Source organism: Petaurus breviceps, unplaced genomic scaffold (assembly GCF_028583685.1).
Source record: "Petaurus breviceps papuanus isolate PSGF00001 unplaced genomic scaffold, PetGlider_PUasm1.0 175, whole genome shotgun sequence".
NCBI lineage: Eukaryota > Metazoa > Chordata > Mammalia > Diprotodontia > Petauridae > Petaurus > Petaurus breviceps.
Genome location: NW_027185764.1, coordinates 25,475,906 through 25,500,083, shown reverse-complemented (window position 1 = coordinate 25,500,083; position 24,178 = coordinate 25,475,906). Strand labels below are relative to the sequence as shown.

Below are 24,178 nucleotides of genomic sequence, written 5' to 3'. Positions count from 1 at the left end.
ACCTCCACCCTAGACAGCAATCCAGATCCAAGCAGGTTAAAGCAAGCTAGGTGGTGCAGTGAATAAGAGCGCTGGCCCTGGAATCGGGAGGACCCAGGATCAGTTCCAGCCTTTCAGATACTTAATACCCACACAAAATAACTGGCTGTGTAAACTTGAGCAAGTTACTTAATCCCACTTGCTTTAAAAAAAAAAAAAGAATGCTTGGAAGACCTCTATTTCATTGAATTCCCATTTTTTCCCTGAAAGTATTACTTTCAGTTTTGATGATTCTTGTTTTTAATCCTAGCTCCTTTGACCTCCAGAATATCATATTCTAAGCCCTCTGATCCCTCAGTGTAGAAGCTACTAAATTTTGTTTTATCTTGATTGTTTTTGCACAATACTTGAATTGTTTCTTTCTGGCCACTTGCAATATTTTCTCCTTGACCTAGGGACTATGGAGTTTGACTACAATATTCCTAGGAGTTTTTCCTTTGGGATCTCTTTTAAGTGGTAATAGGTGGGTTCATTCAATTTCTATTTTTTCCCTCTGGTTCTAGAATATCAGAGCAGTTTTTCTTGAAAGATGATGTCTAGGCTGGTTTTTTTTTTTTTTTTATCAAGGCTTTCGGGTAGTCCAATAATTCTTACCTTCTCTCTCCTGGATCTATTTTCTAGGTTGGTGGATTTTCCAATGAGATATTTCACATCATCTATTTTTCTTTCTTTTGGTTTTATTTTATAATTTCTTGATTTCTCATAAAGTTATTAGCTTCCATTTGCTCTGTTCTAATTTTTAAGGATTTGTTTTCTTCATTGAGCTTTTAGACCTCCTCTTATGAGGGTACTTTCTTCAAGGGTTGTAATAGATCTTATAGAACAGTGAAACATATGTTATTTCCTAAAGACCTAGGACTTATCAAAGCAGCATGACCACTGGATGTTATTGTTCTCCAGAACAATGCCTTCCAAGAAGCCTCCCAAGAAGCAGCAAGGGGGTACAGCGTATCCACTGTGCCTGAAATCAGGAAAAGCTGAATTCAAATCCAGCCTCAGTCACTTACTAGCTGTGTGACCACCCTGGGTTAGTTATTTAACCTCTTCCTACCTCAGTTTCCTCATAACAGCATCTACCTCCCAGGGTTATCATAACTATCCAGTGAGATAATATGTATAAAATACCTAGCACATAGTAGGTTCTGTATAAATGCTTGTTCCCATTTTCCTTTCCTCAAGAGCTAGTCTGTGGTTGAGCTAAGAATAGAATCTGATTTTTCAAAGCTTCAGGAATGCTGTGGGTCTTTACATTAATTTTTCTGGTTTTGGATTTGGATTTGGAATTGGAATCAGAAAATCTTGATTCTAGCCTTAATCCCTATGTGATCTTAGAAGCAAATCAACCTTCCTGGGTGTGTTTCCTCCTCTTTAAAATAAATAATTCACACTCTGTGACCTCTGTGGTCTCTTCCACAGACCATGCAATATCATATCCCTAGGTGAATATGTCATTTGGGAATACTTCTGAGCCTTCTCCCCGCCAGGGTTCTCTTCTTCAGGGTAAGCATCCCCATTGCTTTCTACTGGTTGTATATTATTTTAGTAGCAGTAGTCTACTATGGTGGGAAAAGTGCTAGATTTGGAGTTGGAAAAAAAGTGTTAAATCTTAATGTTTCTGTTTCCTTATCTGTGAGATCTCTGTTTCTTCATCTGAAAAAACAAAGGGGTTGAACTAGGTAACTTCTGAGGTTCCCTCCAGTTATAAATCAATGGTGCTTCCTTCCTATGGTCCTAATTACAATAAGCTTATTACCTGTCTAGTTAGGAACGTTATATTCTGCTTTATTATATGTCATATATTCTACTTTATTACACATTATACATACTGCTTCAACTTAAGAGCACATTAGGGTTTGTTGGTTTTGTTGGACTTTTTTGGTTTTGGTTTTGTTCTTGGCTGCATCACATCACACTATTAACTCATATTGAATTTGAAATCTTACTTCCCAAGTCTAGTCTTCATGTAGGATAAGAATAATGAAGATGCAAGTATTCCTGACATAGCAAGGGTGCAAAGCAGTCACTTTACCCACCAGATCACATAATTGGTAATGACCAGGGCAGGGTTAAAGAGCCTTCTAAAGACTTCATAGAATAGGACAGGTCACCTAACATGACACTATTCAGGGACAGTTGATGTAGAAACCAACTTATTGGTGAGTAATTGGATTATCTTCTGTGGGCTTCTTAGAATGTCCTGTAAATAGATAGCTGCACTGGCAAAAGGATTTCCTCCCCCTCTGTGACTTTTTTGACGAAGGAAAAGTCATTCCACTAAAAAAAAAACACAAATAAGATGATCCTAGGGTGGGAGTTTAGAGCTAGCTTTCCTTAGTGTTGAGCATTGTTGGGTATTCTATACCTCTTCCTCTTTTAAAGGTGACATGAGCCCTTTCTTTGGCATTGAGGATTGGTTTCTTGCTTGTTGTATGGACCATGTTCTTTCCCTCCTTCCCAACCTAGCACCTGTACTTGATCTTAGGTGGTGTTCAAAGCCTGCAACATAGAAGCTTTCTACAGTCACTTTCTGGATATCCTGGTGATCTTGGTGTTGCATGGATGGTCCGTCATTCCCCTCATGTACCTCATGAGCTTCTTCTTTTTACGAAGTGCTGATGCCTATACCAAGCTCGTCTTATTTAACTTCTTTTCAGGATGGTCCACTTTCCTACTTGCCTTCCTTTTAGAAATGAAAGGTAAGTTAGGGCATCAAGATCCACCTCCCTCTCTGCTCAGCTGTCTCTCCCCCAATCTTCTCACCACCCCCAAATGAGCCCTTTTTCAGAATGTAGTCATTAACAAGTCAAAAAGCAGCAATTTGAGGTATAGGAATTATGCTAGTCAGAGAAGGTGTTATGGACTTGTGAAAATCAGTGCTTATGGGAAATCTTCCAATCAAGAAGGTCAAATTTGGCCTGACTGACCTACCCCTTATGGGTTAGAAAGACAAGTTTATGTGATGCAACTGTGTTTTCTCCACTGCTGTTATTACCCCTACCTAAATTTCCTCACCATACTGGATTTCTTTTGGAAGGGATTTCTCACTTGGGTGCTATAACAAAGTCAGTAAAGCAGCTGGCAGAGCAAGAGATCATTCTCAATTGTGAACCCTAAAGAAGGGAAGGTGTGTTTCATTTCTTGCAAGGTAGGTTGTTCACATTCTTCATGGAAGATGCAAATGGGCAAGATGAGTTTGATGAAGCTAATTCATTTGGGATTACTTATAAAATAATTTAATAATAAAATAATTTATTTTACACAAGAGGGAAGCCTATAGGAGAAAGTAAGATCTGGGTTTAAGTCCTGCTTCTCACACTTAAAATGGGCAAGTCATTTATCCTCTCAATCTTAGTTCCTAAATCTGTAAATTAGGGATAAAATGGTAACAATGATATCTACAGTTTCTCCTTTTAATTAATAAGATAATATGTTTAAAAGACTTGTAAAAGCCTCATGTGCTCTATAAACATCAGCTAATAAATGAACGTGGTTTTAGTACTTGTGATAACATTTTGCATCTTTTCAAATCACAACCTATCTGTAACTTAGAGTCTAAGAGGGCTGCCTGAGGCTCAGAGAACTTAAGGGAACAGCTAATAAATACCTGAGATAGGCTTTGAACCCAGGTTAGCCTGACTCCAGTTCTAATACTCTATCTACTATACCATTTTGCCTTTCTAGGAGAGATGCTATTGATAATGATAACTTTTTTGAAAATGCGGACATCATCAGAGCTGGGAAGGGATCAGAGCTTCTCTAATAATATTCTCTTTGGCAATTCAGAATTTTGGAAAAACTTTTGGGCCAATGGGTTTCCAAGGAAGCTGACCTAAGGAAAGGGTGTATCATCTCCCAGAGTGACTAGGACACTGTGGACCAGTTCTCTATTTCCTTCTTGCTAGCAGGAAGGAAGAAGCCTAGAACGTAGACAAATCCTGTTGGAAGAAAGAAGATTCCTCTCTCTAATATCATAGCCTCTTCAATCTGGAAGAGGCCTTGGGTATCCAGTCCAAACTCCTCCTTTTACTAAAGAGGAAACATCCCTCAAGTGGTGAACCACAATCCAGTCATTCCATTACTTCAAGCTTCTTTCTCCCTCCTTAACTCTCTGCTACCAGGTTCAGAGCATTTTCATTGTCTCCTATCTAGAACATTCACATGATCTCATTTTCATTATTTTATTCATAGGCCTTACTGAAGGCCTGTGAGAAGAGATAGAAGTCAACAGTCTCTAAATGATCCTAAGCAAATATAATTGTTTTGCATGACTACACTGGCCCCGGGAGCCTCTCATATCCTGGGGATGTGATTACTAGGGTCAGTGGTTTGTTTTATAGAGGCCTGGACTTGTTTTAGAGTTGAGGGACCCAATATTTGCAGGGTTTGGGAGATCAATGGAGACTCCAGAGCCAAGATTATATGGGAAGGATTCTTGACCCTAAATGTATTTACCCCCGGAGGATTTGTTTCTAGGCATGGGTGTTAACTGATCCAGGCCTGGACCTACTTTCACAACAGAACCCCAGCCAACTCAATCCCCAGTCTCTTTCAGGGAGCTGTCTCCCACTTCAATGTAAAGGACCTAGGTAACACTTTCAATGGTAATGCTAAGTGTAGCCAGAACCCTCCCCTCCCCTCTCCCCCAGGAGAGAGATTAGAACTCCTCTTCTTTTTCATTTGGGATATCCAAGGTTCCTGAACTGTGTTTTCTTGGTAGCTTGTACTACCTTCTTTCTCCTCCCTCTTTTTTCCTCTTTTGAGAGGATAGCGCAGTGTCATTATCTGAAGAATGGCACATTCTGTCCCTTTCTCCTGAGAACTAAATAGATCTTTACAATGTCTTGGTTACAGGTTTGTCCTATTAATTATTGGTAGAAAACCTTCCTTTTTAAACAAATCCTCATATTATCTCCCAGGACTGGAATCTTTCCTTTTCTGATATCCTCATTCTCAGTCTAAGGGATTACCATTAATGTGATTTTCTTTCTTTATCTTAATATTATTCCCCAGACCCTTTTCCTCCACCTCTATTGAAGATCATTTGGCCTTTTCTGCTGAGCCCAGTTGCAGAGGGTGTATCAGATGCTGTTTTTAAGATACTTCTGTACACCCCTATAGAGCCAGTCAAATGTGTTGACTTCATTCTTTTTTCCCTAAAGCAGAATTCTAGCCACTAGGAAAGAGGAATGAGAAAATATCTTTACCAAAAAAGAGTTGACACTTTATGAAAAGTATTACCCAAAAAGATGTGTGTAGATGTGAAACGCTCATCCTGTCTTACCTTTGTTTGCTGTATAATCACCATGCCACATGAAGAAAAGAGGTTGGAGCCTAACCCTAGGCCTTCTACTGACCCTTGTCATAACTTCATTGCTGTTTTAACAAAACTAAAAAATTTAACTACTTTTTTCAAACTTTTCTCTATGGTATATCCCATTTATTTTGGAAATATGTCTTCTTCCCACAAAATGGCTCCTTTTGCTGGCTCTCAAGCTTAGAATAATGGACTATCAAAGCCTTTCTCTTTCCTGTTCTCTTTCCTGTAGGCTGTCTCCAGATTATCAATGTCCAGGTGTAGTCTGAGAAAGTCAGGAAACAGTATGATTATTACTTCCCCTGGCCTCTCTTAATGTAGCAAAACATCCTATTCACTTCGTGTAATGTGCCATATTACACTAGTGACTCTTGTTGAGCTTGTAGTTTTGTATACTAAAACTCTCACATTGTTTTCAGATAAAATTTCATCCAGTTACTCCTCCCCCATCTTGAACTTTAGAAAGTGATTTTTTTTTTAACCTAAGGTTAGGACTTTACACTTGATTGTTTTAAATTAAATTGAATTAAATTTGACACAACTTTGTAAATTGTTTAAAACTTTTGGATTCTTCCTCTGTCACATCCTTTTAGTTAGCCAACCCTCTCTACTTTCTATCATTTGAACATTTGGTAAGCATATCATCTATGTCTTTTATGTAAGTAATTGATCATTTTAAACTGCCTAGGGTCAAAGACAAATTCCTGGGACACTCCATTAAAGGTCTTCTTCCAAGTTGACAGAGGGACCCACTAGCAACTGCTCTTTGGGTCAGATCATTCAGCTGTTTCTGAATGCACCTGTAGTGTAGCCTGTTCTTTTTTCGTCATTTCAGTCACGTCCAACTCTTTATGACCCTATTTGGGGTTTTCTTGGCAAAGATACTGGAGTGGTTTGCCATTTCCTCCTCTGTCTCCTTTTACTGATGAGGCAACTGAGGCAAACAGGGTCAAGTGACTTCCTAGGGTCACACAGCTCGTATCTGAGGCCAGATTAACATTCAGGAAGATGACTCTTCTTAACTCCAGGCACAGCACTCTGTCCATTACACTACTTACCTGCCCCAGAGTATAGCTCTTCTTCCTCTAGAATGTCCCTGAGAATATGGGAAAGAGAAACATAAAGCTATATCAGTATCAGTCCAGTAGCACTGTGGAAGAAAGAAAATGAGTTAAATCGGGAGTGACTTGGTAGGGCTGTGTTGTCTTTGTATTCACTGCTTCCTTTCCTGAATATTCAATAATGTCTTTAATATGTTCTGCAGTTTTGCCAGGATCAAAGTCATGCTCACTGGACAGTAGAGTATAGACTCCATTCTCTCTCCTTTTTTGAAAATTGAGACATTTTGTTCTTTAGTTCTGTGGCATTCCACTGTTTTCTATAATTATTGCTTTGAAGGTTTCTGACTCTGGCTCAATAATCATATCCCAGCATGTGAAAGAACTCTATGATAACTTTGCCTGGGCTTATGAGCTGAAATCATTTACGGGAGTCTAGCCTCCTCCTTTTGAAAAAAGATTCAATTTTATTTTATTTTCAGTTCGAGATTTTCCATTTCCTCTATCCCCTCTACCGAGAGAAAAACAAAAACAAAAACAAAACCTGTTACAGTTATGTAAATAAATAAATGTATAGATGTTTATGTATGTATACCTATATGCTTCCATCTTTGCCCTGAGTCCATCACTTCTCTATCTGGAGGTGGATAGTGTGTTTCATCCTGATTCCTCTAGAATTATGTTTGGTGCTATATTGATCAGATTTCATAAGTCCTTCAAATTTCATGGTCTTTACAATACTGTTTAATGTATTAATTGTTCTCCTGGTTCTGCCCACTTTATTTTGCATCAGTTAATGAAAACTTTCCTAGACTTTTTTGAAACCATCTCCTTCATCATTTCTTACAGCACAATCGTATTCCATCACATTCATATACCATAATTTGTTCACCCATTCACCAAATTGATAGGAACTCCCTCATCTTCCAGTTATTTGTCACCATGGAAAGAGCAATTATGAATGTGTTTTTGTACATCACATTGCTTTTCCTCTTTAATTTCTTTGGGATATAGATCTAGTAGCATTTTTTTTTTTCGGATGAAAAAGGTATACACAGTTCAATAGCTTTAGGGCATAGTTCCCATTTGTTTTCCACAGTGGTTAGCCTAGTTCATTGCTCTACTGATAGTACATTATTGTACCTGATTTTCCCCACATGCCTTCCAACATGTGTCATTTTCTTTTTTATCATTTTAGCCAATCTGGTGAATATGAGGTGTTTGGAGTTGTTTTAATTTGCATTTCTCTAATTATTCATGATTTAGAGCATTTTTTATGTATCAATAGATTTTCTTCTGACAACTGCCTATTTATATCCTTTTAACAATTTATCAAATAGAGAATGGCTCTTATTCTTATAAATTTGATTCAGTTCTTATGTATCTTAAAAATAAGACCTTTATCAGAAAAACTTGCTTCAGATATTTTTTTTTACCAATCTCTTGCTTCTCTTCTAAATTTTAGCTAAATTGGTTTTGACTGTAAAAAAGAATTTTATGAAATTAAAAATTATCCGTTTTACTTCCTATGAAGCTCTCTATCTCCTGTTTGTTCATGAACTCTTCCCTTATCCATGGATCTGACAGATAATTTCTTCCAAACTCCACTAATTTTCTTATGCTGTTACCTTATGTCTTAATCATTAACTAATTTTGAGTTTAGCTTAGTATATGGTAGGAAATATTGGTCTATACATAGTTTCTATCAGACTGCTTTCCGGTTTTCTCAACAATTTTTGTTGAATAGTAAGTTCTTATCCTATTACAATTCCCATTTTTTTTTCCTGTATATGATATACCTAATCTGTTCCGCTAAGTAACCTTCCTATTTCTTACCCAGTACCAAATTGTTTTGACAATTACAACTTTATAGCATAGTTTTTGATATCTGGTGCTGCTAGGTTCCCTTCCTTCTCATTTTTTTTCATTGATTCCTATGATATGCTTGCCCTAAAAAGTATGTTTTATATACATTTCCCCTTCCTCCCCCTCCTCCCAAGATCACATTGTTTAAACTTTTACCCACACACACTTGAATACACTGCATCTGGAAGCAGCATTCATTTTGTGTCCTAGACAGTATTTATTGCCATGTGCCTACCCCATTATCAGTCAAATAGTATTATGCTTTGGAATAGGAGTCAGGAGACCTGGGTTCTCCGAGGAGAAGAGAAGGCAGAGGAGGCCTGCCCTCTGAGAAGCAAAAATTCTTCTAGTACATAAACAAAAGTCTCTAAATGAGCATAATCCAAAGTATAGTCTGATGGGGGCAAAGGAAAGATCCAGACAAAAGTGCTTTTTAGGAAAACTAGAGCAGAGAAAGGATAATTCTAGCTGGGGGAATCATAGAAAGACTCAAAAAAGAAGCATTCCCTGAGCTCATCCTTGAAGAAAGATAAACCTTTTGATAAGTGGACATAAGAAAGGAGTTCATTCCAACCATGAGGCCCTGTAGCCTTCACAACAAATGGTAGTGAGAGACAATAGTAACTCATACTTAAATGGTTAAAGAAACAGCTTGGTGGCTCAGTGAATAGAACACTGGACACGGAATCTGGAAGACAAACATTCAGATGTAGCCTGAGACACTTAATTGTTGTGTAACCCTGCACAGGTCACTTAACCTTTATTTGCTTTGGTTTTCTCATATATAAAATAGGGGTAATAATAACAACCCTCTCATGGTTGTCATGAGGCTTAAATCAGATGAAATTTGTAAAGTACCTTGTGAACCTTAAAGTTCTATATAAGTGTTAGTTGTCGGCATTATTAGTGTTACTATGTGGGTGAGTTACTATTATACTATATATTCCCTGGGGGTGTGGTCTAGCTTTCAAACCACACCCAAACTTTGGGGACACCCTGCCTGGTACTTTAAGGACTGAAAAGCATTCTTCTCACAATCCTGTGAAGCAGGTACTGCAGATATTTAACAGGTTCTGAACAGCTAAGAGACTTTCTCATGGTCACACAGTGTGCACCTGAGGGAAGACTTGAAATCAGATTCCCTACTGCCTTTCCAATACACTATCCTGCCTCTCACCTCAGCCAGCTAAAGTGTCTGCTGCCCAGAAAGCATCATCCTAAGGACTCAGGGGAGAAACACAAAAGAGAGTTCCTGAAGCTTGGATTCTGTTCAGGGATATAACATATGCACATATAAGTAAATGCAAAGAAAAGCACTAATAACTGGGAAGAGAAGACGAGGATCAGGAAAGGCCTAGGGTGTCTGTGGTCCTTAAAGGAACCTAAGAATCCTAAAAAGCAGAAGTGAGGAGGAAATTCATTCCACATGGAATTCCTTGGTGGTATCTGGCAGATTTTGAGATTTAAAGTAAAAATTGAAAATGAAAGAAAAAATTACTCTCTGTCCTCTCTTGATCTTGGAATGTGGTCTTGGCCACTCTTCCGATGACCTATTCTTTCATCACTGAGTCCCCCTTGACTTATTTTGTTTCCTTGGGACTTAGTTCATCCAGTCAAAAGTCTTATGGCTAGATTTAATTCCCATGTTCTACATATCTTCTCCTACCTTGACGATTAGGTAACAAGTCAACAAACATTTATTAAGTGCTTATTATGTGCAAAGCATTGTAAAAAAGTAAAAATAGTCCTCAGACTCAGGGAGCTCACATTCTAGTGGGTTGAGATAACATAAATAACTAAGTACTTAGCATATATGCAAAAGTGTGTGTATGTACACATATGCACATATCTGTGTATGTATACACATATACTGTATATGTATGTAGGCATGTGGATATGCATATTTGTGTTTGTATATGTATATATATGTATTTGTGTTAGTTGTCTATATAGCTTGTGTATTAGATCCTTAAAAGAGATATTTGATTCAGAATTTTCCCCAGCAGATTCCTATTTTATCCTAGTTGTATTTATTTTATTCCTGCAAAACCTTGTCTCCAGTGATTTAAAAAAAAAAAATTGTCATTGTGTACTTAACACTGCTTGATTAAACCTTAGAAATTCTCTCTTCTGTTTCAAAGATGAATTTTAAGGGAGAAAACTTAAGAAAATTTAAGGGTCTCCTAAAATGAAAATTGCCACCATACCATCCTTAGTGTGTGTCCCTTCTATCTATAAAATCTATTAGGACAAAAATCTCTTCTCTCAGCATGGCATCTGTGTTATATCGAATAAATCAAGTTTACCTTCTTCTTCCAAGCAAGAAGGTTTTTTATGCACTCAGTGGAAACAAGATGAAATTCATTAGTCTTCACTAACAGATCCTAGCTTCCTTTGCCAGATGAAGCAATGAGACTTCAAAATCTTGTCACTCTGACAGACAGATTGTCAGACCTAGCCAGTCATGTCAATTAAATCTTTTCTTTTTTGGGGGTTTTTGGAGGGCAGTTGGGGTTAAGTGACTTGCCCAAGGTCATATGGCTAGTTTTTGTGTTAAGTGTCTGAGGCCAGATTTGAACTCAGGTCCTCCTGACTACCAGGGCCAGTGCTCTTTTCACTGCGCCACCTAGCCACTCCTATGTCAATTAAATCTTAAAGTCCTTTAAGGCAAGTAAGTCTAAGTTCAACCAAATTCCTTACTTGCTTTTTATTTAGCCATATAATAATTGTCATTAAGAGAATTCAGCTTTATCTTTAGAGAAATATTATATACTTATTAGTAGATATGTTTTCTTGAAGATGTATTGGTTTTCATAGTTTGTTAAAATGAAAAAAATATGTAATTTTCTTCCCTCCTCCCCATGAGTATGTCTTAGAATATGTGCCCTCTAGCAACATTATTTCCTTGCCTAAAACTCAAATGGTATTGAGAACTAGAGAAGGGGCTGGGGTAGCTATGTGATGTAGTATATTTAATAGAGCACTGGCCCCGGAGTCAGGAGGACCTGAGTTGAAATCCAGCCTCAGACCCTTAACACTTACTAGCCATGTGACCTTGGGCAAGTCACTTAACACTTGCTCTGCCTTTCCCCCTCCAAAAAAGAAAGAAAAAGAGAACTAGAGAAAGGGGTCCAAATACTTCTCATAGGTACCTTAGGCAGCAGAAATCCAAATATTACCAATTGTAAGGGGAAAAATAGAAAGTGAAATAACTGAATTCTTATGTTACTTAGTCTGATTGTCACAGGGAGTATATGTCCTTGGGAGAAGCTAATTGATCTTCTTTTCATTATAGTATTAGATTTTGGTAAATATGCTGCAGCTGTGCCCAGTTTATTCCTGGTCCTTCCTGGTTACAACTTGGCAATGGCTATTAGTGGACTTCATGAATTTATCAAGAACAAGGAGTTTTGTGATTTGCTTGCTACAACATCAGATGATTGTCATGAGTACAGTAAGTATCCTTGGTTCCTCCAGGTCCTAGTTGCATTGTTTCTTCTCCTGTCTTCCATGTTTAGCAGCAGAAGACAGAAAATGACTAGAACCAATCAATAAACATTTATTAAGCTCCCTCTATGTCATAGGAACATGCTTTGTTCTAGAGATTCCTATCTTCAAGGAGATTACACTACCCTGGTGGGAAACTGACATATGCACAAGCAATTAAAGACAAGCTGTATACAAAGTAAAGAGAGATTCCAGGACAGGGACCCTGAAGTGAAGGATTCAAGAGAGACCTCTTGTAGGAGAGAGCACTTGAGCTGAACCTTGAAGGGACAGAGGAGTTTCAAGGGGCAGCAGTGAAGCTGTTCTATGCATAGAGTAAATGCCTATGTACAGAAACAGAGGCAAGAAATAGAATTTCCTGAGTGATGAACAACGAACAGGCCAGTTTAACTGGAGCATAGAGTGTGTGAAGGGGATTGATATGTGATCAATCTGGAAAAATAGCTTGAAACACATTGTGAAGGGTTTTAACTGACAAAAAAGGTGTTCAGATATTATTCTATTCTAGAGGAAATAGGAAGCCACTGGAGCTCCTTAAGACAAAATTACTTGATCGTACGCATGCCTTAAAAATATCAGTTTGGCAGTTACATGGAGAATGGTTTGGAGAAGTGAGAAATTGGATATGGTCAAACTAATTAGGAAACTCTTACAATAGTCTAGGCAAGTGAAAAAGAGATAGTGAACTAGGGTAGCTGTAATATGAGTAGAGAAAAGAATTGGCAAAAACAGATTCTGTATGGGAAGGGGGAGAGGTGAGTTAAAGCAAAAAGTCTCATATGACCCCTAGGCCGTAAATCTGAGTGAACCAGAAGAATGCCGATTCCCAGAAAAGATTGCAGCTCAGGTAACCAAAAGGATTAGGTCAAAAGTACAACCCTGCCTAATCAAGAAGCAACATTTGGGGTGCAGAATCAAGATGGACAAATAGAAACAGGACTTTGGCAGGGCTCCTGATTCTACCTCCTCAAGTCATGTAAAAGGTAACTTGAACAAATTTTGGAGCTACAAAACCCACAAAATGACATAGAGAAGCTAACCTCCCGCTGAGGACAGCCTGGCAGGCCAACTGGCAGGAAGCGGCCAGTGCAGCATATTGGGAGCCAAGCCCAGCCCCGTAGAGCCCTAGGTTTTAGCCTGAGGGCAGCCACAACCAGCTGCTAGCTTCAGGGACTTCAGATCACCAGCAGCTGTGGAGCTTTCCAGAATTATCAACCCAGAGATGCCAAAGACAAAATGAGAGGTCAGTGCAGTGTGGACTTTGTGAAACAGGAGTTCATGAGTGAGATCAGGCTTTTACCCCCTGGAGGCAGAAGCTGCTGAGGCACTGCAGCCATGCAGCTGCTGCCACATGGCTGCTTCAGAGCTCCTGGTCTGCAGATTGTAGGGCAACCAAGCAACCAGTCTGAAGGGTAATTGCTCTTGCTTTAAACTGGTTGGATCTGGATTGTGGTCTAGGATGGACGTCCTGGGGTGTGTAACCAGTTTGTCAGAGCGTGTGGAGGCTTCAGAGAGGGCACCCAAATAATAGCTCCAGCAAATGAGAAAACCCCAGTGATTGGGACAAAACTCCCCCCTCTGGTAGCAGAGTTCTAATGTGACAAAAATCTCAAAACACAAGTAACTGAGTGGCAACATGAGCAAATGAGGGAAGCAAGGCAAGCACAGCAGTCCGACTCTAGATTCCTTTTTGGGGGAAAAAGAGGATGGAGGCATGGAACAGGAGGAAGACAGTGAAGTAAGAACTCCCACACCAGAAGCTTCCAGGAAAAGAATAACCTGCTTACAGGCCATAGAGGAGCTTAAAAAGGATTTTGAAAACCAAATAAGAGAAGTGGGGGAAAAATTGGGAAGAGAAATGAGAATGATGCAAGAAAATTATAAAATGAGAGTCAACAACCTGACTAAAGAAAATAACACCTTAAAAAATAGACTAACTCAAATGGCAAAAGAGGCTCAAAAAGCCAATGAGAAAAAGAATGCCTTAAAAAGCTGAATTTACCAGATGGAAAAAGAATCTCAAAAGCTCCCTGAGGAGAATCATTCCTTCAGAATTAGATTGGAGCAAATGGAATCTAGTGACTTTATGAGAAATCAAGATACTATTAAACAGATCCAAACAAGTGAAAAAATAGAAGGCAATGTGAAATATCTCATTGGAAAAAGTACTGACCTGGAAAATAGATCCAAGAAAGATAATTTTAAAATTATGGGACTACCTGAAATCCATGATCAAAAAAAGAACCTAGAAATCATCCTCTAAGATATCATCAAGGAAAATTGCCTTGATGTTTTAGAACCAGAGGGCAAAATAGAGGTTGAAAGAATCCACCTCTTGAAAAAGATCCCCAAAAGAAAACTCCTAGGAATATCACAGCCAGGTTCCAGAATTCCCACATCAAGGAGAAAATATCACAAGCAGCCAGGAAGAAACAATTTGAATATTGTGGAAACACAATCAGGATAACACAGGATCTGGCAGTTTCTACATTGAGGGATAGAAGGGCTTGGAATATGATATTCCAGAGGTCAAAGGAGCTTGGATTAAAACGAAGAATCACCTACCCAGCAAAAATGAGTATCATGTTTCAGAGGAAAATGTGGTCATTCAGTGGAATAGAGGATTTTCAAGCATCCTTGATGAAAAAAAACCAGAGTTGAATAGAAAATTTGACATTCAGATACAAGAAGCAAGGGAAGCATGAGAAGGTAAACAGGGAAAAGAAATAATAAGGAACTTATCAAAGTTGAACTACTTACATTCCTACATGGAAAAATGATCATTGTAACTTATGAAACTTTTCTCAGTATGAGAATAGTTGAAGGGAATAGAAATGTGTATGTGTATGTGTGTGTGTGTGTGTGTATAGGAGGGCATATGGCATATGGATACATATGTGAATATGTGTATATATGTTTACAGGTATACATAGAGGGCACAGGACCAGTTGAATAGGAAGGGATGATACTTAAAAGGTGAAATTAAGAGGTGAGAGAGGAATATAATGACACGAGATGGGGAAAGACAGAATGGGGTAAACTATCTCATATAGAAGAAGCAAGGGAAAACTGTTACAATGGAGGGGAAGAACAGGAAGGCAAAAGGGAATGAGTCAACATGATTCTCAATGAATTTGGCTTAGGGAGGGAATGATATACACACTAAATAGGGTTTCTAATCCTATGAGTAGGGGGAAAGGGAATGATAGGGGGAATGATGGAAGGGAGGGCAAGATGGGGAGGAGGGAAGTTGGAAGCACCCACTTTTGAAAAGGGACAGGATCAAAGTAGAGAATAGAACAAGTGGCGAGTGGGATAGGATGGAGGGAAATATGGTCAGTCTTTCACAATATATCCACTATGGAAATGTTTTTCATAGCTATACATGTACAACCTATAATAAACTCCTTATCTTCCCAGTAAGGGTGGGTGATGAGGGAGGACATGAAAGAATCTGGAATTCAAATGTTTAAAATATATATTTTGTTATTATTAATTTTACTTGTAAATAGGAAATAAGATACACAGGCACTGGGGCATAGAGATCCACCATGCCCTACAGGAAAATCGGAGGGGGAATGGGAGAAGATATAGGAGAGAGCAGATTGGGGGAGGGGATATTCAGTGGGATCTCTGTTTTGGGGTGGTGGGTAGGGGAAAAATGGGGAGAAAATTTGTAACTCAAAATCTTGTGGAAATGAATGATGTAAACTAAAAAAAAAATACATACTGCAAAAAAAAGAGAGAAGCAACATTTGGGCAATCAAAAATGTCATATTGCCTTCCCTATGGCATTGTGGTTGCTCCTCCTACATTAGGAAAATAAGTCACATGAATTAAAGCATACGTGTTTCTCAAAGAACTACTGAGAAATCAAGACTTAGTCTAAGAGAAGTCTGAGAGTCTAAGATGGACTCAGAAATATGGAAGTTAGGAGGGATGGGTTGGGGGAAAAGATAATGAGTTCCATTTTAGAAATAATTCAGTATAAGATTCCTGTGTGATGTCCATGTGGAAAAGTCCAACAGGCAGTTGAAGATGTGGGATTGTATAGTTCAAGAGAAAAATGTAGTCTCAATGTGTAGATCTAACAGTCATCTACATAGCTATATTGGTTGAATTCATGTGAACTGGATCTATAAGATCACTAAGAAAAAGATTTTAGAGGTGTAAGAGAAGAAAGCTCAAGATGGGGCCCTGGAATATATGACTTTATACAGACAAGAAAAAAAAAAACCAACAAAGGATACAGAAGGATTCTTTAAACAGGTAGGAAGAAGACCAGGACAGAGCAGGGAGGAGAGGATCCAATAGAGAAGGTCTGGAGCATCCAACATCAGGGCCCATTGTTAGTGTAGAAGGCATTTCCTCAACCAGAGAAAATTTTCTAAAGTTTCAGAAAATACAAGGTAAATTCAAAGTGGTCACAGAGGTTATAGGGAAAAAGGAATATGTTGTTCTTAAGATGGTAAAGTACATCAACTCTTTTAGAAATGTTGCTGAGTAGTAATGGGGACCCTCAGTGTCTGATTTTCTACCAAAAGGTGAGCAACTGACGCCATGTTTTCATTGAGCTGTATACATCTGGGGAGAACAGATTAACTACATTAATCTACTAAAAACCTTAAAGGCAGAAACAGAGATTCACATTCAAACCATAGGAAGGAATATATCTGATAATCATTTAAGAATGATTGCATATATTATTAGATATTTTCATTAATTTTATTGTCTTTTATTTTAATGTTCTTCATGCATATTCAACTTAGTCATTAATCTGCTCACAGCTTAAAACAACACAAGAAAACCTAAGGTGGGGAGGGGGAAGGCACAGTGTATTGATGATTGGAAACCTTTTTAAAAACAGTAAATAAAAAGGCAGGGCATCGTCTCTTTTTGCCATTCACAGGTGGTAATGTCTACAAAATGAGCAGTAAAGGGATCGGGACATTTTTGACTGCCATGACTGTTTCAGGTTTTGTTTTTCTCTTCATGCTTTTTTTCATTGAGATATACTCCTGGAACATGAGAAATTTTTTCAATCGTTTCCTTCCCAAGATCTACCAAATATGGAAACCAAATTTGGTGAGTGACTGGTCACAAAGCATACCAACTATATGAAGTTATAGGTTTAAATCAGAAAAAGATACTGATTCTGTCGATGTCAGCACAATTCTAGCCTGCAATGGTGGCTCATGTTTGTAGGATGCTTTCCAAAATTTACCTTTCATTTTTTTCATCCCAACTTCTTTGCTTACTAATCTGCCCACAAAACAAACAAACAAACAAGTTTTCCATTGGTTCCCTGAAACTCAGAGGATCATAAGGTTTATTTATTACTTGCTTTTAAAATTCAGTTTTTTCAATCTCAAGTTTCAAATCCTCTCCCTCCCTCCAAACCATTAAGAAGACAAGCAATGTGATACCCATTAGACATATGAAGTCATGCAAAATATATATTTCTATATTAGCCATGATGGGGAAAAAAAAGACCAAAAAAATGAAGTGAAAAAAGTATGCGTCAATCTGCACTTGGAGTTCATCAGTTCTCTCTTTGGAGATAGATAACATTTTTCATCATGGGTCCTTTGGAATTCTCTTTAATCAAGTATTTCACAGTTGACCACTGTTACAATATTGCCGTTACTATATACAATCTTCTGGTTCTGCTCACTTAAATTTTCATCAGTTTATATAAGTCTTCCCAGGTTTTCCTGAAACCATCCCTCTCTTCATTTCTTATAGCACAATAGTATTCTATCACAACTTTATACCACAACTTATTCAACCATTCCCCATTTGATGGGCACATCCCCTCCATTTCAAATTCTTTGCCAACTAAAAAGAACTGTCATGAAATACTTTGGTATACAAAGGTCCTTTCCCCTTTTCTTTAATCTCTTTAGTCATGGTAGTACTGAGTCAAAAGGTAAGCCCAGTTTTCTAACCCTTTGGGCACAGTTCCAAATTTTTCTCTAGAATGGTGGGACCAGTTTACAACTCACTGACAATACATTAATGTCTCTATTTTTCCACATCCCCTCCAGCATTTGCCATTTCCCTTTTCTGTTATGTTATTCATTCTGTTAGGTGTAAAGTGGTACACATAGTTGTTTTAATTTGCATTTTGCTAATCCATAGTGATTTAGGGCATTTTTCATGTAACTACTGATAACCTTTTATTTTTTCTTCTAAAAACTGCCCATTCATATTCTTTGACTATTTATCAATTGGTGAATAGCTCTAATTTTTATAAATTTGATTCAGTTCCTTATACATTTGAGAAATAAGGCCTTTATCAGAAAAATTTGATTTACAATTTTTCTCCCAGTTTCCTATTTTCCTTCTAATTTTGGCTGAATTGTTTTTGTCTGTGTAAAAACTTCTTAATTTCATCTAATCAAAATTATCCATTTTACTTCTCGTGATCCTCTCTACCTCTTATTTAGTCATGAATTCTTCCCTTATCTATAGATCTAAAGAGGTAATTTTCTTGTGCACCCCTAATTTGTTTATGATATCACACTTTATGACTAAATCATGTACCTATTTTGACCTTATATTGATATACAGTATGAGATATTGCTCTATCCCTCATTTCTACCAGACTGCTTTCCAGTTTTCCCAGAAATTTTTGTCATATAGTGAGTTCTTATTCTAAAAGCTTGGATCTTTGGGCTTATCAAACACTAGCTTACTGGGGTCATTTACTTCAGTATATTATGCACTTCACCTATCTAGCACTCTGTTTTTTAGTAACAGATTGTTTCGATGATTACCACTTTGTAATGTAGTTTGAAATCTGGTACAGCTAGATAATCTCCTTCACATTTTTTTTCCCCACTGATTCCCTATATATTCTATCTTGATCTTTTATTTTTTCAGATGAATTTTATTACTTTTTCTAGCACTATGAAATTATTCTTTGGTAATTTAATTAGTATGGCACTGAATAAGTAAATTAATTTAAGTAGAATTCTCTTTTTTGTGATTTTGGTTTGGCCTTGCCATAAGCAATTAATATTTCTCCAGTTGTTTAAACCTGTCTTTCTTTGTGTGAAAAGTATTTTGTAATTGTGTTCATATAGTTCTTAGGTTTGTTTTGGCAGGCAGATCCACCAAGTATTTTATAATGTCTACCTTCATTTCAAATGGAATTTTACTTTCTTTTCCTACTGGATTTTGTTGCTAATAGAAAGAATGATAAATTATGTGGGTTTATTTTATATCCTGCAACTTTGCTAAAAGTTAATTTTTTTCAACTACTTTTTAGTTGATTTTCTGGGATTCTCTAAATATACAATCATATGGTCTGAAAAGAATGATAGTTTTGTAAACATGTTGCCTATTCTTGTTCCTTCAATTTCTTTTTCTTGTTTTATTATTATAGGTAAATTTCTAATAAAAAATATTGAAAAATAGTGGTGATAGTGAACATCCTTGCTTCACCCCTGATCTTAATATGAAGGTTTCTAGTTTATCCCAATTATAGATAATGCTTTCTCTTGGTTTTAGATAGATACTACTTATCATTTTAAGGAATGGTTCATTTATTCCTGTACTTTCTAGTATTTTTAATAGCAATTGGTATTGTATTTTGTCAAGAACAATCAACATAATCATATTTTTAATTATTTTTGTTATTGATATGACTTCTTATTAGTTTTCTTAATGTTCAACCAGCCCTGTATTTTTGGTATAAATCCCACCTGGTGAAGAAAATTGTTCTATAGTTTTCTTTCTCTATTTTAGGTCTTTATGGTTTATGACTTACCATCATATTTGTGTCATAGAAGGAATTTGGTAAGACTCAGATAGCCTATGTAGTATTAGAATTAATTGTTCTTTAAATGTTTGGTACAATTCACTTGTGAATCCATCTGGTCCTCATGATTTTTCCCTTAGGGAGCTCATTGATAGATATTTCAATTTCTTTTTCTAACATAAGGATTATTTTAGTATTCTATTTCTTCTTCTGTTAATTTGAGCAATTTATATATTTTAAAATATTAATCCAGTGGAGCCAGGATGGTGGATTAAAAGCAGGAACTTGCTTGACCTCCCACTCCAACCATCTCCAATACCAGTAAAAAATGACTCTAAACAAATTTTAGTGCTATAGAACCCACAAAGTGACAGAGAGAAACAAATCTCCTGCTGAAGGCAGCCTGGCAGGGCAACAGGAAGGGTCTATTGCAGGGGGCTCAGGGGAGAGTGCAGTCCTGCATGGGCCATGATGGCATAAACCCCAAGCACAGACAGGCTGGAGCAAACTTCAGGGGAGTGAATCACTGGCAACTGTGGCAGTTTCCAGACTTCTCAACCCACAAACACCAAGGAGAAAGTAAAAGGTCAGTGGGGAAACTCTGTTCGAACCAGGTACAAGAAGAACCCAGTCCAGCTCCTGCCCTCAGGGTGGTGGAGGTGGCAACATTTATACCTGCTCCCATGGCAGCTGCTCTAGGCCCACAGATCATGGGGGGGGACTAAGTGGACGACCAGAGGGCATTTGCAGGAATCTCTCTGCTGGTGCTGAGGCAGGATTCTCTTGCTTTGCCCTGCTTGGATATGGGTCACAGTCTTGGATGGCTGTCTTGGGGTGAGGAGTGCTAGCTTGGGGTGAGGAGCTTGTTGTGGCTGTGGAGAGGCAGTCTTCCTCACAGTTCTGAAGCAGGTGCCTAGAAGAAACTCTGACAACAGCTGTGAAAAAACCCAGAAATTTGGGACACAGCACTCTCCACTCTGGAAGCAGAGTTCTACCATGGCAAAAAAGCTTAAAAATCAAGTAACAGACTGGCAAGATGAGCAAACAGAGGAAGCAAAATCAAAATATCAAAACATAGAACTAGAAGAAGATAACAAAGTTAAAACTCCTGCATCAAAAGGCTCCAAGAAAAATATGTATTGGTCATAGGCCATGGAGGAGCTCAAGAAGGATTCTGAAAATCAAGTAAGAGAAGTAGAAGAAAAATTAGGAAGAGAAATGAAAGTGTTGCAAGAAAATCATAAAAAATGAATCAACTGCCTGCTAAAGGAGACTCAAAAAAATACTGAAGAAAATAACACCTTAAAAAAATAGTCTAACTCAAAGGCAAAAAGAGATCCAAAAAGCCAATGAGGAGAAGAATTACTTAAAAAGCAAAATTGAGCGGATGGAAAAGGAAGTTCAAAAGCTCACTGAAGAGAATAATTCCTTTAAAATTAGATTGAAGCAAATGGAAGCTAATGACTTTATGAGAAATCGAGATACTATAAAACAGATCCCCAAAAATGAAAAAATAGAAGGCGATGTGAAATATCTCAGTGGAAAAACCACTGACCTGGAAAATAGAGCCAGGAGAGATAATTTAAAAACTATTGGATTACCTGAAAGCTGTGATCAAAAAAAGAGCCTAGACATCATCTTTCAAGAAATTATCAAGGCAAACTACTCTGATATTCTTGAAACAGAGGGCAAAATAGAAACTGAAAGAATTCACTGATCGCCTCTTGAAAAAGATCCCAGAAAGAAAACTCTTAGGAATATTATAGCAATGGAGGGGAAGAACAAGAAGATGAAAGGGAATGAGTCAACCTTATTCTCATTGGACTTGGCTTAAGCAGGTAATATACAAACTCAATTGGGTATCTTATCCTATAGGAAAATAGGGGGGAAGGGGATAAGAGGGAGAATCATAGAAGGGAGGGTAGATTGGGGGATAGGATAGTTAGAAGCAAACACTTTTGAAAAGGGACAGGGTCAAAGGAGAAAATAGAATAAATGGAGGACAGGATAGGATGGAGGGAAATATAGTCTTTTACATTATAACTATTATGGAAATGTTTTGCATAACTGCACATGTATAATCTGCATTGAATTGCTTGTCTTCCCAGTTGGGGTGGGGGAGTGAGGGAGAACGGAGAGAACCTGGAACTCAGTTTTAAAAACAAATGTTAAAAAAAAATTGTTTTTTTACATGCAACCAGGAAATGAGATTTACAGACAATGGGGTATAGAAATCCATCTTGTCCTACAAGAAAGTAAGGGGGAAGAGGGGATAGGTGGATTATACGAGAGGGCAGATTGGGGGAAGGGATATTCAGTATGCTTGCCATCTTGGGGTAGGGGGTAGGGAAGAGATGGGGAGAAAATTTGTAACTCAAAATCTTATAGAAATGAATGTTAAAAACAAAAAATAAAGAAATTCCAAAAATAATGAAATTAAAAAAATATTAATCCACTTCACTTAGCTTGTTAGTTTTATTGGCATATAATTGGGCAAAAAAAAGTTCCTAATAATTTATTTTATTTCCTCTTCATTGGTGATGATTTCACCCTTTTAATTCTTGACATTAGTAATCTGTTTTTTTCTTTCTTTTTTTCTAAATCACATTAACTAATGATTTATCTATTTTATTGTTTTTTTAAATAAAAGCAGTTCCTAGTTTTATTTATTAGTTCACTAGTTTTTTTTAATTTTTAAATTTTAATAATCTTTCCTTTGCTTTTCACAATTTTTATTTTGGTGTTTAATTGTGTATTTTAAAATTTGTTCTTTTTCTAATTGTTTTAGTTGCATGTCAATTGTATTGGCTTTCTCATTCTCTTTTTTATTGATATAAGCATTTAGAGATATAAATTTTCCCTTAAGTACAGCTTTGACTGTTTCCTTTCCTCCTTCTTCCACTGCATCCCTCTTTCTCACCCCTACCTTTTTTTATATTAACCTAGCATGACCAACTCCTGCTCATACCCTCTGTCTGTGTAGATTCCATCTAACTGCCCTAATAATAATAAAGTTCCTAGGAGTTACACATATCATCTTTCCATAAAGGAATGTTTTTTTCTTTTATAATTTTAAAAAGTTTTCCTTTATAATTCCTTCAAATATTATTTCTAGAGTCTTTTTTAAATCATGACTTTTTGGTAGTCCAATAATTTTTAAATTATCTCTCCTCCATCTGTTTTCTAAGTCAGTTGTTTTTCTGATAAGCTATTTCACATTTTCTTATATTTGTTAATTCTTTTGACTTTGATTGTTTCTTTTCTTTTTTTTTCTTTTTTGCTTTTTGAAGGGTAATTGAAGTTAAGTGACTTGCCCAAAGTCACATAGTAAGTATGTCAAGTTTCTGAGGCCGGATTTGAACTCAGGTCCTCCTTACTCCAGGGCCGATGCTCTCTTCACTGCGCCACCTAGCCACCCCTACCAACTTTGATTGTTTCTTGATGACTCATGGAGTCATTGGCTTCCCTTGGCCAATTTTAATTTTTAAGGAATTATTTCCTTTGGTGATCTTTTGTACCTCCCCACTCCTCTCCCCCCAGCTATTTGACTTATTCTGCTTTTTTTAAGGAGTTTTCATCAGTGAAATTTTGTACCTCTTTTACCATATGATTTATTCTGCTTTTAAAGGAGATCTTCAGGTTTTGTTCCTGTTTTTCCATTTGACTAATTATGTTTTTTAAAGTGTTATTTTTCTTCAGTATTTTTTGTGCCTCTCTGTTAAGTCTTTTTTCCTAATTTTCTTGCATTATCATTATTTCTTTTTCCAGTTTTTCCCGTATCACTGTTATGTGATTTGATCTTTCTTTAGATTGTCCAAGAATTCTTGTTGGGCTTGTGTCCAGTTAGTGTTTTTTTCTTTGAGGCTTTGCTTTTGCTATTTTCATGCCATTCCCTTTATCTAAGTTTGTGTCTTGGTCTTCCCTGTGACTATAGTAAATTTTTATGGTCAGATGCTTTTGCTGTTGTTGTTGTTGTTTCCTCATTTTCCAAGCCCATATCTTGACTTTGAACTTTATATTAGAATTGGACTTTGCCCACCTAGGGATGCAGAGGAACCATCCCAAGCTTCAGACTTTTTTGCCTTACTGTTTTCACCACTATTTCTGGGGTATTACAAGTTTTCACTGCTTCCAAGGAAGTATAATCTGTGGATAGGTTTGGTTACTGCTCTCCTGGTCTCTTGGTTTTTTCCATTTTCTAGTAGAGTTCTCATTTCTTTACCCAGAAGGGCCCCTTGTTCCCTTGCAATTGCAAGAGCTCCTCTCTAGCCTGAAATGTGATTCAAAATTGGGTGTGGGCAATGGAGTTGATAAACAGTGCCCAGTCCTATACCTAGTGCTAGCACAGGGGTACCCTGTCATCTCTTTCTGAGCCGTTATGCAGTTCCTTTACTGTTTCTAGGCTGAAAGCGCCTAAAGTTGCTGCTGCTGCTGTCCCTTCCATCTGTAAGGCTCATAGTGACTGGTTCTTCTGTGTGCACTCAGGGTCAGCCTCCAGCCCTGTGTCACAGATCTCTTCTTCTGACCTCCTAAGTTGTCTTGTGCTGGAAAACTGTCTTACTCCAATCTTTTGTTGCTTATGCCACTCCAGAATTTTATTTTAGGCATTATTTTAAAGTTGTTTGGAGG

The 24,178-nt window shown here is 37.4% G+C and overlaps 1 protein-coding gene across 1 annotated transcript in view; it reads left to right on the top strand.

The window, feature by feature from the left end:
• Positions 1–24,178, top strand: part of LOC138159013 (phospholipid-transporting ATPase ABCA3-like) — a 189,955-nt gene that overhangs the window by 132,862 nt on the left and 32,915 nt on the right. The window contains exons 19-21 of the mRNA XM_069085363.1: positions 2,522–2,735; positions 11,573–11,731; positions 16,276–16,328. Of these exons, the coding sequence (XP_068941464.1) occupies positions 2,522–2,735; positions 11,573–11,731; positions 16,276–16,328 (426 nt within the window). The remainder of the gene's footprint in view (positions 1–2,521; positions 2,736–11,572; positions 11,732–16,275; positions 16,329–24,178) is intronic.